A 15,616-nucleotide genomic window follows, 5' to 3' on the forward strand; every position below is an offset into this window, starting at 1 on the left:
CTGCCCTCACAAGCCCCCAGTGCCCACCTGCAGGAGTACTGGTGCTCAGCCTAGCCACTCTGAGTGGCCAGCGCAGAGACAGAAGCATCTCGGTCCCCTTGGTACACTCTGACCACCAGGAACATGCAGGTTTGATCCTGTTTCAGCCAAACTGCCACCAGCCCTCCCAGCCCAGCTCCTGGGGTCTGCAGTGTGTCATCTCAGATGGTCCATTTTAAGTTTTGCTGGTTTAATGCCAGTCCCATCTCACCCTCCCCCTAATTCTGGTTTTAGATACAGGCCCCTGAGACATGAAAAAAAACATCTTTCTGTCCCTGTCTTGTGAGTTTTCTCACTTTGTTCAGTGATTACTACAAGGAAACAGCCTGTGGGTTTGATAAGTTTCCATCACTGTCCTACACACTAAGAATATTGCACGTCAGTTCCATCTGTCTTTCGACTTCTACTATCGTATCTCTCTTCCCACACTGATGTCTACCTTAAATTTTCTTTTCCCCTTTCACCTGCTGCTATTAAGATCATCTACATATATAGTTGAAATTAATTATTTCCCACAGTAGTCCTTGCTATCAGCTCTAGTGGTAGCACCAGTAATTACTTTCTTCCTATTAGTTTGTGAGACACTGTGGCTAATTTGTGGGTACACTGATAAAACCCAGAAGTGTCAGGTGATTACACTGCAGGTTGACTGTATGAAAGGTCAGGCAGTGATTTCCCTCACGTAGGTGGTTTATTCATTATATTCCTTTCTGGAAGGTCTAGCAACAGAGTCCCTGAGACTGTGGAGCCCTCCACACGATCTGAGTGCAACCACAAACACCCGTTTGTGTTCCTTGCGATCTGCAGAGATGCCTTTACACACCAGCTCTGGGACAGGACATGCCTGTTCACAACCCAGCCCACATAAGGGCACGCTGTGCTGCCAAGGTTCCTGTTTCCAGCTGACTGTTGGATGTGGAGAAGTGGCCACCTTCTACCTTTCCACCTCCTACACCCACTGCATCTGGGGGTTCTTCCCTTGCTGCACCCTTTGTAAGGCAGGAGAAAGAGCAGGCTGTAGTATGAACCTGCAGCGCTCTGTGCTGCAAACCTCAGCTCCGAGCACAGGAACAAGTTTTTTAGCCTTCCCTCCCTCTCTTTCCCCAAAACGTGGACTTTTTCATCAAGAGGAGGTCACACCAGCTGGGGACAAAGAGCTGGGCAGTGCTGGGGTGGGGGGCAGTCTGTTATGACCTCAGAGACATCACTTGGTCATGTAGACAGGTTCCCATCATCCAGGATGGAGAACCAGAGGTGTGCGAGTGTGCTCAGAGGCGTAGAAGTAACACACCTCATTGCTCAGCTGTAAAATTTCCTGTGTGCCCTGTCCTTCACCTGCTTTAGGAAAGCCCTGGAGATCAAGGACTCTTCCTTCCTGCTCATCCCTCCAGCTCCTTCTACGATGTGGCCTGCTCTGCATCCTGAGGGTTCACTTTCTCCATCCAGAGGAGAGGCATAGCAATCCAACCTCCATCAAAGAACACAGCACTACCTGAGGACAGATAACTGTTCGGCATTTATTGTTATCTCCAGTATAATCTATGCAGTACATAACAGTGGGAATAGACCACGGAACAGTAAAATACCACAACAATTGTAAAACTTGCAAAACAGTTCCTGCTATCATTGGTGATTAAAAAATAAATAAATCCAAATGACTATCTGAAGTATAAAGCTACTTACAATTTATTGCCAGAGCTCTGATCCTTAGCAAGTTCATCATCAAAGGAATTACACAGGGCAGTGTACTATGGCTTGTTGAAGCCTCTTCCCAAGTTGAACATAAAATGACAAATAATTATTTGCACAACATAAATTTACAAGCATCTTAAACTGTCTGTTCACTGAATTACCTCAGAGGACTAGGAGAGAGGAAGCTTAGCGCTTTTCACAGGGAACAGTACATTCATACAGGTTTCACTGCCTGGTGTTGCTTGGAGAAAAATCATCATGTCTGGTCTGCTACCTACCCATTAATTAGCAGTAATTATATTGTATTAGTGTTACAAATTGCTATTGAAAGATGTTACCAAGCTAGAGGCCCTCAGTTTAATTGAAAGCACTTTATTTGATTACTTATCACCCTGTGTTATAATACCAATGACCTGCAGAAGAAAATTGCTTCCCCAGAGGGATCTTGTTGGCGAGAGAGCTCTGCTGGAAGGCAGAGATCTCCTGCCTCTGGGAGCAGTGGTGGCTTCAGTCCTTCCATGGCACGCTTAGCACCCAAGGAGGAGGTAAGGAAAAAGTGGACAAGGGTTTTTTTCCACACCTGAGGGACAGCATTTTATAAATTACTTTGCCAGAAGATCTAAAGGAACTTGGGACTTGGTGGCAACATGGGGAGGAGGACTGGTGACATACAGAATGCAGTGGCAAAGGTAAGGAAAAGAAGTTCTGTGGCTGCAGGACCATTTTATAACCTCCAGCAAGGAGGCTTTCACTATAAGCCCATCAGTCCACAACTTGGGACACATAATTGGGGTTTCTTTCATTGTTCGCAGCATCTTTTGTTTCCAAGATAAGCATGTAATTAGCTGAAAGAAAATGCAAAGAGAGGCTCATCTAGTAGGTTTCCATCTTGCTGCCGCTGGCGATCCATTAATGAAGTCTAATTACAATGTCAAAAGCCTATGTTCTAGCCCAGTGACTAATTGACTTTGGAAATGCAAGAGCTCTTTTGTTGTTTTAAGCCAGGAGAAGCAAGAAGGGAGGAAAAAATAAAGCAGAACTAAACTAATTAACAATTATCTGTAACACAAAACAAAATATTAGTTACAGAAGCAATTCTGTGCTCTTCATGTATCTTGGCCCTCCTGCCATTGCAGAGCACTGCAGAATTCTTTTCTGTTTACACCTGCAAAGTTTATATGGCCCACTCCTACACCTGGCAGAGGATTTCAGCTGTGTTACGTAGGCCTGGTGACTTGTTGGATGGAAGGGAGGGATGGGCAGATATACTTACTCTAGGAAGGACAGCTAGGGAAAGACAGATATAATGTGGTATGCTCTCCACAAAAAAAGAGAACAGGAGCTGCTGTGTCTGCAGGTAGGGGCATTTCTTGGCAGCATCCAGGAGTACTGCTCCAAAACAAGGAACTGCGTGATTTAGTCTCCTAGCTCCTTCCCTCAAGGTGGCTTGCAGAGGTTTGAAGGAGCAATACTTGGTATATCAGCCCTTCACATCCCAATTTGAGTCACTAGCCCCATGGTCCTTCCTGGATCAGCCTCCTTAGAAAGGGCTGGGGATGGTTTTGCTCCCCAAAGAAATTATTGGTATTGAGTTTTATGGAAGTAGTTGGATTAAAGTGGCCATGGGCAAGGTAGTGTGAATGGATGCAGTTTTCTGTGAGGATGAAGAATCAGCCCTCACCTTACAGGAATTTATCCCATCACCAGAAAAAGCCAGGCAAATGGCTTAAACTGTAGAATGACAGTATCTCATCGTGTAGACATTTCCATGGGTGCCATGACAGGAATTAAAAATCAAATCCATCTTTTAGCTCCTGAGACTATTAAATTTTACTTTCAATGCATTTAAAGAATAAATAGGCATATGAGAAAATTAACTACAGGAGCTCACTGATGAAATGATCATTGAATGAAATTCATTGATCAGCAGATGTGAAAAAATAACAAATCTCTGTAGTGGTGTATAAAGTGATACAGTCAGGATCTTTCACAGAAAATCCACACAAACAGGCTTGTGCCAATAAGCCAAGATTATAGTTTGAGCAGCAGTAGCATGAGGACAGAATTGCCTTTGCTTCTCAAGCCAGCAAACTGGAGCTACCTAGAAAAGATCAGCAATATTTCAACTTCACTGCAGCTGTTACTGCTGGGTAGATCAAGGTCAGCCAGACACCACAGCTCTCCAGCAACCACCAATTAGGCCATGAACACTGAAAAGAAAGATCCTTCCAAAAGGTCACAGAATCAAAACACATTGGCAGATTTGTTCCAGATGAATGGAGGCAGCCGTTCCAGAAAGAGCGTAAGGTGGAGGAGTCCACGTTTTAGGCATGTGAGGGTTCTTGTTTAGGACTGGGAACTTCACTCCTGTTCTCTTCTAACACTTATGAATACAGACAAAAAAAGAGATTTCTCTCAGGTGGCTTTTACCTTGGTGTGCAGTGACGTCTGTCCCATCCAGAGGATTCACAATGCCTGGATAATCCCTTCCAAATGACAGATGTTTGATGTAGTGCATCATATTGATCTGAAACGGAAATGCTAATAACTCAAACAACTGCACAGCATCCAAGGGGCAAGGTAAGGAGCTTAAAGTTAATTATTTGTATATTTTTCCGAGCATGGCTCTGGAACAGAGACAGGTCCTCCCTTACGCTGCACGTCCTAACAGTAAACTCTGAAGCACTTGCTCTTCTTTTTTGTATTCACGGCAGATTCCAGGATGCAGACTTTCTCCTTTTCCTCCTGGAAACGGCCAGATGCCGGTGCCTTACCCCCCCACCTACAGCGCAGGCTGTTGCACCTACTTCTCTCCCTGCCATGGCAGCACCGTGCTGTCAGCTGCCTCGGTGGCGCTGGTATGGGCATCATCTACTTTCCTCCCAGATCCAGAAGCAGCTATGGAAATACCAGCCTTAGGAAACTGGGGAGCACAGCTAAGGAGCAAGGCAGTCTCAGGAAGAGGGGAACAGGCTTGCAAAGCAACATGCAGATGTCCCAGAACATCCTTCACAGCCCTGTGTGAAAGCAGGTGCTAGGTTCTGCTCAGCCTGGGATCTGTACACTAGGATCTCAATGTGGCAAAGGCAGGGAAATCCAGAAGGAAAACAAGACCAAGAGAACTAGAACATTATCTTGGGAACACTTACATAATCAAGTCCAAAGCTCTGCAGATCGTGAACTGTAATAGAAAAACAGTTTAACAATATAGTTCACACTGTGATAACAAGCATATCTGTTTACCTTATTCTAGCTTGTAAGGGAGTTCCTCTCATTTCCATTGAGATCTAAAATGGCAAGAAAATCCCCTGGGTTTCTCTCTTGCTTGCAGTAAGGCACGTGATAGATAAAACTGCTGCAATTCCCCTCCTGACATACACTAGCCACTGCTAGAATGAATGAAAGCATCTTTATTTTGGGGTTACTTCAGATTAGGTATTTTGGTCTTCATCTGAATGTGTTCTTAATCTATGGCAAAAACAAGACCCCAGGGGCAAGGAAGGAAAAATTCACTGTTATCTCTGTCACCACCTGATACACATAACTCCTCTAACTACTGTAAAACAGAGGCACAACAGATCTAAACTAACAACTGAGCAAAGCACAAGCCTTAATACCAAATGCAAGTTCCCCAATGAAATTATCATCATCTTAGCAACTCTCAGCGGCTCTGCCTATCAATCAGCCTTGTTACAGCTGCCCAGAGAACGCACAGGGAAAGGAAAAGTCTGCAGGGAGAGCATGAGCAGGATGTTTGCAAACAACTGGTATGACCAAGGTGACTATCACTAGTGCCAGGGTTTGGGGTGGTTGGCCTGCCCTCTCTCTGCCCTTCCTGCATACAGCACTATGACAATGCCAACAGCACCATGCACCCCCAAAGGGAGCTGGAAAACAGGGGCAAGGGGAGGCAACTGATATCTTTTGGTTGGCTACTTAAATTACTTTATGTAATGCCAGAAACATCGGTCTCAGGATGAAAATATAACTTACAACTTGATTTCAGTATTGCTCCTACCAGGTTTGTCCAAAGTCACACTATCATCTTAAAGTAGCCAGAGGCCATGGTGCATTTTAACACTGGTCAGGAAGTCAGATCTCAACTTTCACCTTTGCAAAGAAAAACATGCTTCAAAAAACGCAGTGTTACTTAGGAGCTGGTGGAGTCGGATCACCCAGTGCTGCTACATGATCAACAAAGATCAGGAATGCTGCTCCCTTCAAGTGTTTCTGGCACACAGCCTAGCACAAGACAAGCCAGAATGCTGAAGAACCGACCAGAACTAGCCTCTCCTTTAAAACATTTATTCAACGTGAGTTGAATGAGTGAACTCAGGTTTTTTCCATTAACATCTTCCAATAAAACACCAGCAGCTTTACCTGCATTTCTATAAACCCCTTACTAAACCCAAAGAGATACGCATGCAGAACAGAGAACATATAGTTAGGAAAAGGAAATGCTAAGCATAAACTGTATTTCCTCCTAATGCTCCGATCGAGGGAGAGCCCTTCCATTTCACAGTTAAAGCGTTCAATGCTCAGAAAGAAGGCTGCAGTCACTGGAATTAAGACAATGGCTCTGCATTACAAAGAGCTCAGAGCTGCACTGGCTTCAGATATTCTCGGTGTTGTCTCTGACAAGTGTGCAGACCTGTCACTGCCACTAGCACAGCGGTTTGTGTGCCTGCGCTGGCAACTGCATCAAGGAACTCCTTTGGCTTTAAAAAAGAAATTCCTACTAAAAATTTGGAAATACATGTGAAACGGTGGCCAGGGAAAGGAAAGAAAAGCGAAGTGGCCTTGGGATTATGCTATGCCATTTTTCTTAACGGTTACCAGCAACACCCTGTTTCATGTTGCGGTTAAGGCAAGAGTTAAGTGCCTCAGCTGTCAGTGAAGCGTCAAGCCCCACTGCCTTTTGCACAGACACCAGCGGGGTAACCTTCAGCGAATAACAAAGTTCTACAGAGCACTTGGCTCTGGTGGATCTGCATTTAAACTGGACCTGTTGTCATAGAAGAGTCTTTGTCCCCCCCATCCTTCTGTTGATGGCCCATTCCTGTCCCACCCTCCCTTCAGACAAGAGTCACAACAGAGAATGCATGCAGCAGGCTGAAACGTGAAGTACTGCTTTATGTGAGGCTGTTCTTGCGGTCAGAGCAGCTCCAAAGGAAGGTTGATCACACAGCTGCAGGAGCGCTTGTGCTGGCACCGGGCGGCCCCCCGGTAGCTGCTCTCCTACAACCCTGCACAGGGTGACGGCGGTTATCAGCTGTAACACTCGGGTGGTCACATTCCTCAGCACCTGAAGCGTGACCCGAGTACTAGCAAGGCTAACAAGTCTTACAGAGCGGCACCAGAGAAATTCAAGGGCACCCCTTGAGAAAGACCAGTCATTAACCAACCTGTTACACTTGTTACATTGTGCGTGACCCATTTTAGCATAAATGGAGTTAAGGCTCTCCAAAACATTTCCCCCCAGTGCTCTGCCTGAGAAGTGGGCCCATGTGACCTCATGAGGGTCAAGGGCAAGGTCCTGCATCTGGGTCTGGGCAACTCCCCCCCCCCGCCCCGAATCAATACAGGCTGGGGGATGAAGGGGCTGAGAGCAGTCCTGCAGAGGACTTGGTGGTACCAGTGGACGAAAAAAATGGACACGAGCAAGCAACATGTGCTCACAGGTCAGAAAGCTGACCATGTCCTGGGCTGCATCCAACGATGCATGACCAGCAGGTCAAGGGAAGCGATTCTGCCCCTCTGCTCTCACGAGACCCATCTGGAGCACTGCATCCAGCTCCGGAGTCCTTGGCAAGGGAAAGACATGGACCTGTTGGAGCAGGAGAGCCACAAAACTGATCAGAGGGCTGGAGCACCTCTTCTAAGACAGGCTGAGAGAGCTGGGGTTGTTCAGCCCAGAGAAGAGACTCTGGAGAGACCTTATTGTGGCCTTTCAGTACTTAAAGGGGGCTTATAAGAAAGATGAGGACAAACATTTTAGCATGGCCTGTAGCAATAGGACAAGGCTTAGTGGTTTTAAACTGAAAGAGGGTAGATTCAGACTAGATAGAGAGAAGAAATTTTTTATGATGAGGGTAGTGAAACACTAAGAGAGGTTGCCCAGAAAGGTGGCAGATGCCCCGTGCCTGGGAACATTCAAGGTCAGGTTGGACAGGGCTGTAAGCAACCTGATCTAGTTGAAGATGTCCCTGCTTCCTGCAAGGGGGATGGACTAGGGGGCCTTTAAAAGTCCCTTCCAACACAAACCATTCTATGATTCTGTAAACTACCACTATCATTCCAGCCACTGTGTATTTATATATACTTGAGGAAGTAGAAGTCCTTCACAACTGAAATTTTACTGTGAAAGTTCTGAATTGCCTTGAAATTCTCAAGAGCTTTTCTCCAAAACACCCCTTCCAGAGATACTGATATTCAGGTCCTGGACCAAACACCGTACCTGAGGTTGTTTTACAGCAGGGCAGCAAAGTTTTGTAGAACAAGTGAGGCTGAGAGACTGCCCAGACACATTCTCCTCCACGTTCTCCCACAACCATGTGGCAGCACCTTCAGAAAACACTTTTCTATTCGTTCCCAATAGTTCTAAACATCTCTAACAAAATTTCACCAATGTCCTCCCTCCTGAAGCAGTGCTGCTGTTACCACAGATAGCAATGCAAAGATGTTCAAAGGAAATGGTCTGAAACACTTGGAAACTAAAGGTCACAATAAGCAGGAAAAGAAAATACTTTACCATGTACATGAGACTGTTGGAAACTTTTTGCCGGTGCAAAGTGGAAATTTCCAGCTACCTGCAGGAGACAGTAATCTTTCATTAAAAGGCCTTAATCTACATAAATAAAGCAGTCATACCAGCGGTTGGATTTTCAAGTCTTTGTTTAAGATAGACAATAAGCAACTCATTGTCATGGGTGACAATACCAGCAAATATTGTCCTAAAAGAGATATGAATTTCCCCTCTTCCTCACAGGCAGTCATGTGGAAAGCCATCATCACATACCGATGTTGACAATAACTGTTTATGCAGAGTATTTTAGTGGACATAAAAATGGGAAGAAGGCAGAATTAAGTCTACTGGGAGGGAACTAATTGCTGCTGTAGGAAATACAAAAAGGTATCACAGAAACGGAGTGGAGAAAGTAACTGAGAGGGTCAGCTGGCAGGGGAAGAAAACCCTTAATGCAATAAACAACAGTGGTCCTATGTATGAAAACAAGCTGTGTTCAAAAACAAAGCACTAAGCTTACCACAAACACACACACTCCCAAAAAAAACCCCACCAAACCTCCAAAATCCCCCAAAAGACAAAGGTAATTAGTATTTTAACCTTGAATACGAAAAGGATATAGATATTAGATGTCAGTCCTCCCTGACTCTGGCTAGCATTCATACACACCCTTCCCTGCAAGATTTCAATGCATCAAGCTCACATGCTACATTACACCTTTGAATGTCCATGCAAACCTATCGCATATGTTAACTGCGGACCTGATGAGAATGGAGATGCGCAAATGTCTAACAACGGCCCCCAGAAATTTCCCTAGGGACACCTACCCTTGGACCCTTGCTACCCACAGCACTCCCCTTTGAATCTTTCACTGGGGTGGTGGCCCAACTCCGAGTCGTGACCAAAGCAAGCCCAGCGGTAACCACGTCTGCGAGCATTTTTCCTTTACCAGTCAACACAGCTATAGTTGCCATTTAAATAACTGACTGAACATCAAGTGTTACTAACAGAAACTGATAATCATAGAGTTCCACGAAGATGGGTGTACACTTCCAATCTAACTTGCCACACGTGTGGTGGAAATCAAACTAGCCATATACTTTTTCCAGACAGCAGAAGAAATCACTTGCTGCATGCAACACAATTTGATCGCTTTCAAAATGCCTCTCCTGGATGAGACTGTTTGCTCCCTGCAAGTTTCTCTTCCTCTCTGTTGATAATATAAGGAGCAAGAGCAACCGGTTCAGACCGAGTAATCCCAGTGGAGGCTGGCAACACAAGTAAGGCAGGCGGCCTACGTGTGGTAACAGAATTGGGTACAGAAAAGCAGGGTTTGACCACAGACGTTACATTCGCCAGGCCACAGCCTCTGAATACAGAAAGGCTGCTAAGTGACGCAACAGTAAGAACGCTATCGCTACACTTCCGTGACAACAGGAGAAGCTCTTGTACCTACCCACTGTTCAACTCTTGGCTTAGTTTAGCCTTTCAGCTTTTAAGAACAGAAAAGTTAAATCCGAGTTACAACAAATCAGCAAATTTAGTTTATGCCAATACACAGAACTACACTATCTCCCACAACAGATAGTAAGGACCTCACATTTTAGAAAAACAAAGTCGGGACAGTATTACCATTACATTGCAACACTACCAGAATCATTCCTGGTTTGTATTGAAGTATACCCGTAAGTCATAGCGTGTAAAAAAAATGCAGAGGAGAGGTTTATGTAGCCAAGGACCACTTACTCCAACTTGTAACTGATAAATCAACTGAAATCTATTAATCGTGTATGCATTAACACACACAAAGCAAACGTAGTAAGACGCAAGTTTAGGCTTAAGGGTCAAGTCAGCGGAGCCTTCCCTGGAGAAAGGCTCTTTCCTCTGACCAGCTTGTCCCATTTGTCAGCCTCCTAGGATTTAAAGATGCAACCAAAGTCAAGTTTTGCCGGAGCAGCTGCTTGATTTCTAGTAGGAAAAGCCTGCTCACTCAGCAGCTTTGCTCCTGAAATGCATCAATGAGTCCTGGTCCCAATTTCAGAGGGACTAGGCAAAGACTTGCCTCAGAAAAGTACAGAGTATAATGTATATGCATACACACACACACAGGAGCTTGTCTGACCTGCCAGTGTAATAGATTTGTGTCCTACAAACTCTTCAAGAGTTCGTGGTGTTTAAAATGCTGTGAATTCAGCCATCCCTTGTTCCCACAAATCTCATAGCAGGCATACGGTGATGGAAAGGCTATGAGAGCATCCATCCAAGAATGGCAGAATAGCATCTTACCATGTCTCTCTGCTTCTGGAGTCACATGATTGGCAGCTTTATCCAAGCGTTGTTTAAACGGCTTGTGCTCTATGCACTGCTGCTGCTCTCCTGTTACATCCATGGCATCGATGCTCAAACCTGAAAGCAGTGATCAAACAAAGCTGTTTATCAACACACAAGTGTTATGGCCTGTAGCAAGCTGAGGAAGTGAAGACAGAATCTTTCGGCCAGCAGGGTAAGAACGTGCCAAACCAGGAGAGCGTGTACAGCTAGGGTCAAGTGACCGACAGGGAATAAAACGCACGGTGCAGCACGCTAAATGGCCCTCCTGGGTACGGGGTTTGGTTTGGTGTCCCAGAAGGACCGTTTCCAACTTCCAAGAAAGCATTACCCTGAAAGGTAGACGCGCTTAAGGCAAAAAGCCAAAAGCAAACCCCTCAAAGCCCAGAACCATTTTCAGGAACACAGGAGTTAAGCCTAAAATTGGTTGAAAGCTGCCTCCTACCTCTTCCCCCACCACCTTTCTCCCTTCAACATCAGCACATTTCCTTGGGATGCCCTTTCACAAAGAAAAGATGGAGGTCTGTGGTATCAGCTTGGTACCGAAGCACCACGATGCACTTGCTGGCTACATGCTCTTTTAGAAGGCTGACAGCTTCCCCGCACACAACAGCTGAGGCTTCCAAGTCTCTCTGGCCTTCCCATGCCCTGTGAAACGTGGGGAAGGCAAAGACCGATAACATCTCGGGGGGTCAGGAGGAAGCCAAGATGCACTATATCTAGAGCCCAATGCATTACTCAAAGGAATTACCACAACAGAACAAGAGGCAGGAACGACCAGTAGACAGGCAGATAACATGCATGGCAGTAATACCCAGTCAGACTTGCAGTCACTTCATCCCACAACTTGGTTTTGAATTTAGTTAAAAGGCAATCAGATTCTTAATGCTCATTCTGCTTTTATAACTTCTGGAGAAAGGCTAACACGTGGCATTGGCATTAAAGTCCAATTATTGCCCAAGCAGCAGCGCAGCGCTCAGAAGCAGCGGGCACACGGAGCCTCGTGAGCCCTCGGCAAGTACTAGAAGTTATCCCTCCACAGTCAGCAGGGCGACTCACAAGCACAAGGAATACGTGGAAAAGTAACATCTAGACTGACCTTCAGTTTAGCTCCCCTTGATTTGTCAACGTACAATTCCGGATGAACCTAGGCTCAAAGAAAAACACAAAAAAAGCCCCGTTTCACTGGGAAGCAAATCCAAAGGCCTCTTCCCCTCGGCTGCTCTGGCCCAGGAGCTGACTGTCACGACACAGGTTCAGCAAGAGACCCCAGCTGCTGCCTCCCAACCCTCCCCGGCAGTTAAGCGCTTGCCCTTTGCAATACTTTTTAGAGAAATCAGCAGTCGGGGGCGAGGGGTGGGGATCCCACCGCCGGCCTTGCCCTTCCCTTGCCCGCTCGCAGGGGCTGAAGAGGCTCCTGAGCCCCCCCCCCCCCCCGCGACAGCGTTACCGCAGGCCCCAAGGCAGCCCCTGCGGCCCGCGGGGGGCGGCAGCCCCAGCCCCCTGCCACGGCCCCGGCCAGCGGCTGGGGGAAAGGCAAAGCCCCGCGCAGAGCTGCGGCGGCTGCCCGGGCAGCCCGGAGGCGGCGGGGGGGCGGCAGGGCGCCGCGGGCCGACCCCCCTCCCGGGCCCCGCCGCCACAAGGGAGCACCGGGGCCGCCCCGCCGCCGCTCCTCGCCTCCTCGCTGAGGTAGCGGCGCGGCTCCGAGAAAAAAGACAAAGGCAGCACCGCGAGCAGCCCGCTGACCACCGTCACTGCCGGGGAGACGAGAACCGCCGGCAGCCCCGCCGGGCCCGGCCCGGGCCGCCCGCCTCAGCCCGCCCGCCGCCGGCACCAGGCGCTCCCTGCCGCGGCCGAGCGCCGGCCTGCCACGTCCCCCCCAGCCGGCCGCTGCCCGACGGCCGCCCCCAGCCCGCCCGCTCCCCCAGCGCCGCCGCACGTCCCGGCCCCAAAGGCGTCCGGGCTCCCGGCGAAGGCCCCGCACCGCCACCGCCGCTCCAGCGCGCCGCGCGGCCGGAAATGACCCCCCCTTCCGGGCCGGCCCCGCCCCGCCCCGCCGCTGGCCCCGCCCCCGCCCCCGCCCCGGAGCCGGCCGAGGAGGGGCCGCGGCTGCCGTTCCGCGCCGGGGTGGGCAGGGGCTCGGTGCCGCCGCGGGGTCCCCTCAGCCTGCCGGCCCCCGGCGCTCGGGCTGTGCCGAGAGCGGCTGCCTGGGAGGGGGGGGGGGTCGGGGAGAGGCAGGCGGAGGAAAGACCCCGCTCCCTTGTCCCACCTTCCAGCCCTGCCGCGCACTCTGCACCCCTTCATTCCGGTAACACCCCACTTTCCCATCACAGGGAACGGTTATGAACTCAAGAGGTTAAACCGTGCAACAGCTTATAAGGGCTTACTTGAGCAGGGGAAAACCTTGGACGAGCTTTTCCTAAGCCACATATTCACACCACTCGCTTTTTCCTACTCAAAAAGTGCACTCCTGCAAAATCTCATATATTTTAAAGAAAATATATTTAAAATTGCTGTTACTAACGTGCTTCCAAACGCAAACAGAGCAAATGCACCCTTATTTCCCACAGCAAAATGGAATGCATCATACAGAAAGGACTTAACAGCTTGAGCCACGTGGGTGCTTTTGCGTACGGAGGCCATAAGTATTAATGCCCGGGCTGCGAGTGGGCAAAGGGCAGAGCGAAGGGAACCCCGCAGCCGCAGCGAGCGCTCCCGGGGTCCGGTGGTGTAAACTGGGCTGAGATCTCGGCCCGTGCTCAGCACAGGGTTGGCTGAGCGCTGCTGCCATCTAGCGACAAAATATTGGGTACTGCAGCCGCCCGGTTGGTGGAGCGCTGCTGCCATCTAGCGAAATATTTGGGTACTGCAGCCGCACGGTTGGTGGAGCGCTGCTGCCATCTGGCGACCAAAAATTGGTACCAGACCACGGGGCTCGAGCGCGTGTCTCTTTCTGATTTCACCACCATACCTGCCCCTGCTTCTTTTTAGAGGATGAACAGGGAGGGTGCTGTGTCCAAGAAGTCTTTTGCCTGGGGCTCTGCGTTTGCTTCACCTGCACAGCTCCTTTGATCTTCATAACGCACTTCTGGAACACAAAAGCACATGCAGCAAAGTGACTTCATGGAAGTGGACAACACCTAAACCAAAATCCACCAGCAGCACAATAAGGAATAGGATCAGAAGCCCCAGATTTTGGAAACCCTCAGCCCCTCCTTATACCTGTGCACCTGTCCATTGGTGCTGGCACCTCCTCGGCTGACGGAGGGGAGAGGCCAGCCACCTCCTCCTCAAAGATGTCCCTACAGTTTTCAATCACAAACTCCACCAGCACGTTCCCCTGCACACATCAAAGCCTTGGTCTCAGCCTACGAGTTTTCTCCCTTTGAGCCTCCCAGTTCTCCCTGCCATCCCCCTGGGGAGGGAGGGAGCGAGCAGCTGTGTGGTGCGCAGCTGGCGGCCCCGCTTAAACCACAACAGCCTATGAGCAAAATAATTAGCTGTTTGATGGTGAGAGTGCTCATCCTTCATCCTCTGTCAGGGTGCAGATGTCTCTCGTATCACGTTGGGACACACAAAAGCCTCAGCGGTCTGGCTGCTGTTGGAGCTGATGGAAAGGCTTTTTGGGTGAGCTAACGTACTTCTAGTGGCCAGTATGGCAGTTTGCTTTATACCATTGCCCTGAGTGTGGGTGGCTGGAGAAACTGCCCGGCAGTCAGTGTGCAGGGATGATGGCCGCAGGGGACAGCGAGCTGCAGGTCATGATCAGCAGCGCCACGGTGTCTGCCTGCATGTGGCCCTGGCTCCAAGCTAATGGCACTGCTCCCCAGTGGAGCATCCATCGAGCCCAAGCTGTGTCTTAGCCAGAATCCGAGCAGGAGCTGAGAGGACAGTGACACCTCCAGAGGTGCCATCCAGCCCCCACCTCCCTGTGGGACTGTGCTGCGGTGTCAGCACCTGAGCTCAGCCGTGATGCCCACTGGGAAGGAGTCTGGACCAAGGGATGATCCCAAAGTCCTCCCCTAGGACGCACCATCAAACAATATCTGCCTAGTCCCCAATTATCGCATGGCAGGCGTAGTCAGAAGAGAGAAAAGATCATTTTATTGAGGACATCAGCTGTGGGCTGGGGGGGTGGTGGCTACCCAGGAGCCCCAGGGCTTCAGGCAGGAAAACAGCGCCTGCAACCCTGCAACGATAAAGAGCCAGAAAGCACTGCTAAAGCCACAAAGCCAGGACAAGGCATGACTTGGTTGCCCTTGCTTTGGGGAACACTTTGCAAAGTGCCTTGCCTCAGCACTCCCACCCAAAGGACTGGTTCTCTTCATTTACTCCAGCACCCGCAGCAGACAATAAAAGCCTTACACAAGCAGCCTGCCACAGCAAGAAAGGATCTTCCTGACTTGCCGTTCAGTTCTCAAATGTTACGTTACTGCCTGTGGAACAGGGTTTAATAGGCTGTATTCCTGAGACCTCTGACTCCCCTTTACTGACCTGGGCCCCCACGTTCGTGCTTTTCCCAAATTATATTTGTTCTAGTGTTTCGTCCACAGTTCCCCCTTCTAGTATCTAATATTCCACCACTTCATAGGTTGACTTTTCAATCGCTCCATCCGTCTCTGGCTGCCCCCCCCTCGCGGGGAACACAGAAACGCAGATCAGGACTCCCCACTCACTTCGCAGTTAAACTGTGTCTCTCACACACATCACACTCGCCAGGCAACCCTCAGCCACACAGGCAGTATGTTACAAAGTACCGTGCACTTACATACAACTCTAGGAATGCTGACAGTTTGCGTTAGCACATAAAGT

General features: G+C 49.0%; 1 protein-coding gene across 9 annotated transcripts in view; it reads right to left on the minus strand.

Moving 5' to 3' along the window:
• Nucleotides 1–11,957, minus strand: part of LOC121084236 (endoplasmic reticulum-Golgi intermediate compartment protein 3-like) — a 29,687-nt gene extending 17,730 nt beyond the window's left edge. For 2 of the 9 annotated variants that reach the window (XR_005826653.1, XR_005826654.1), the window contains exons 1-5: nucleotides 11,904–11,957; nucleotides 10,763–10,882; nucleotides 8,483–8,540; nucleotides 4,881–4,912; nucleotides 4,162–4,258 (exon numbers count right to left, since the gene is read on the minus strand). Coding sequence is in view for 2 of the 9 variants with exons in the window: in XM_040585519.1 (XP_040441453.1) it covers nucleotides 1,437–1,531; nucleotides 1,723–1,806; nucleotides 4,162–4,258; nucleotides 4,881–4,912; nucleotides 8,483–8,540; nucleotides 10,763–10,765 (369 nt within the window). In the remaining 7 variants the exon portion in view is untranslated. The other 7 variants (XM_040585519.1, XM_040585520.1, XR_005826651.1 and 4 more) reach the window with 7 other exon arrangements.
• Between the last annotated feature and the right edge of the window lie 3,659 nt (nucleotides 11,958–15,616).

Source organism: Falco naumanni, chromosome 3, assembly GCF_017639655.2.
Source record: "Falco naumanni isolate bFalNau1 chromosome 3, bFalNau1.pat, whole genome shotgun sequence".
Classification (NCBI taxonomy): domain Eukaryota; kingdom Metazoa; phylum Chordata; class Aves; order Falconiformes; family Falconidae; genus Falco; species Falco naumanni.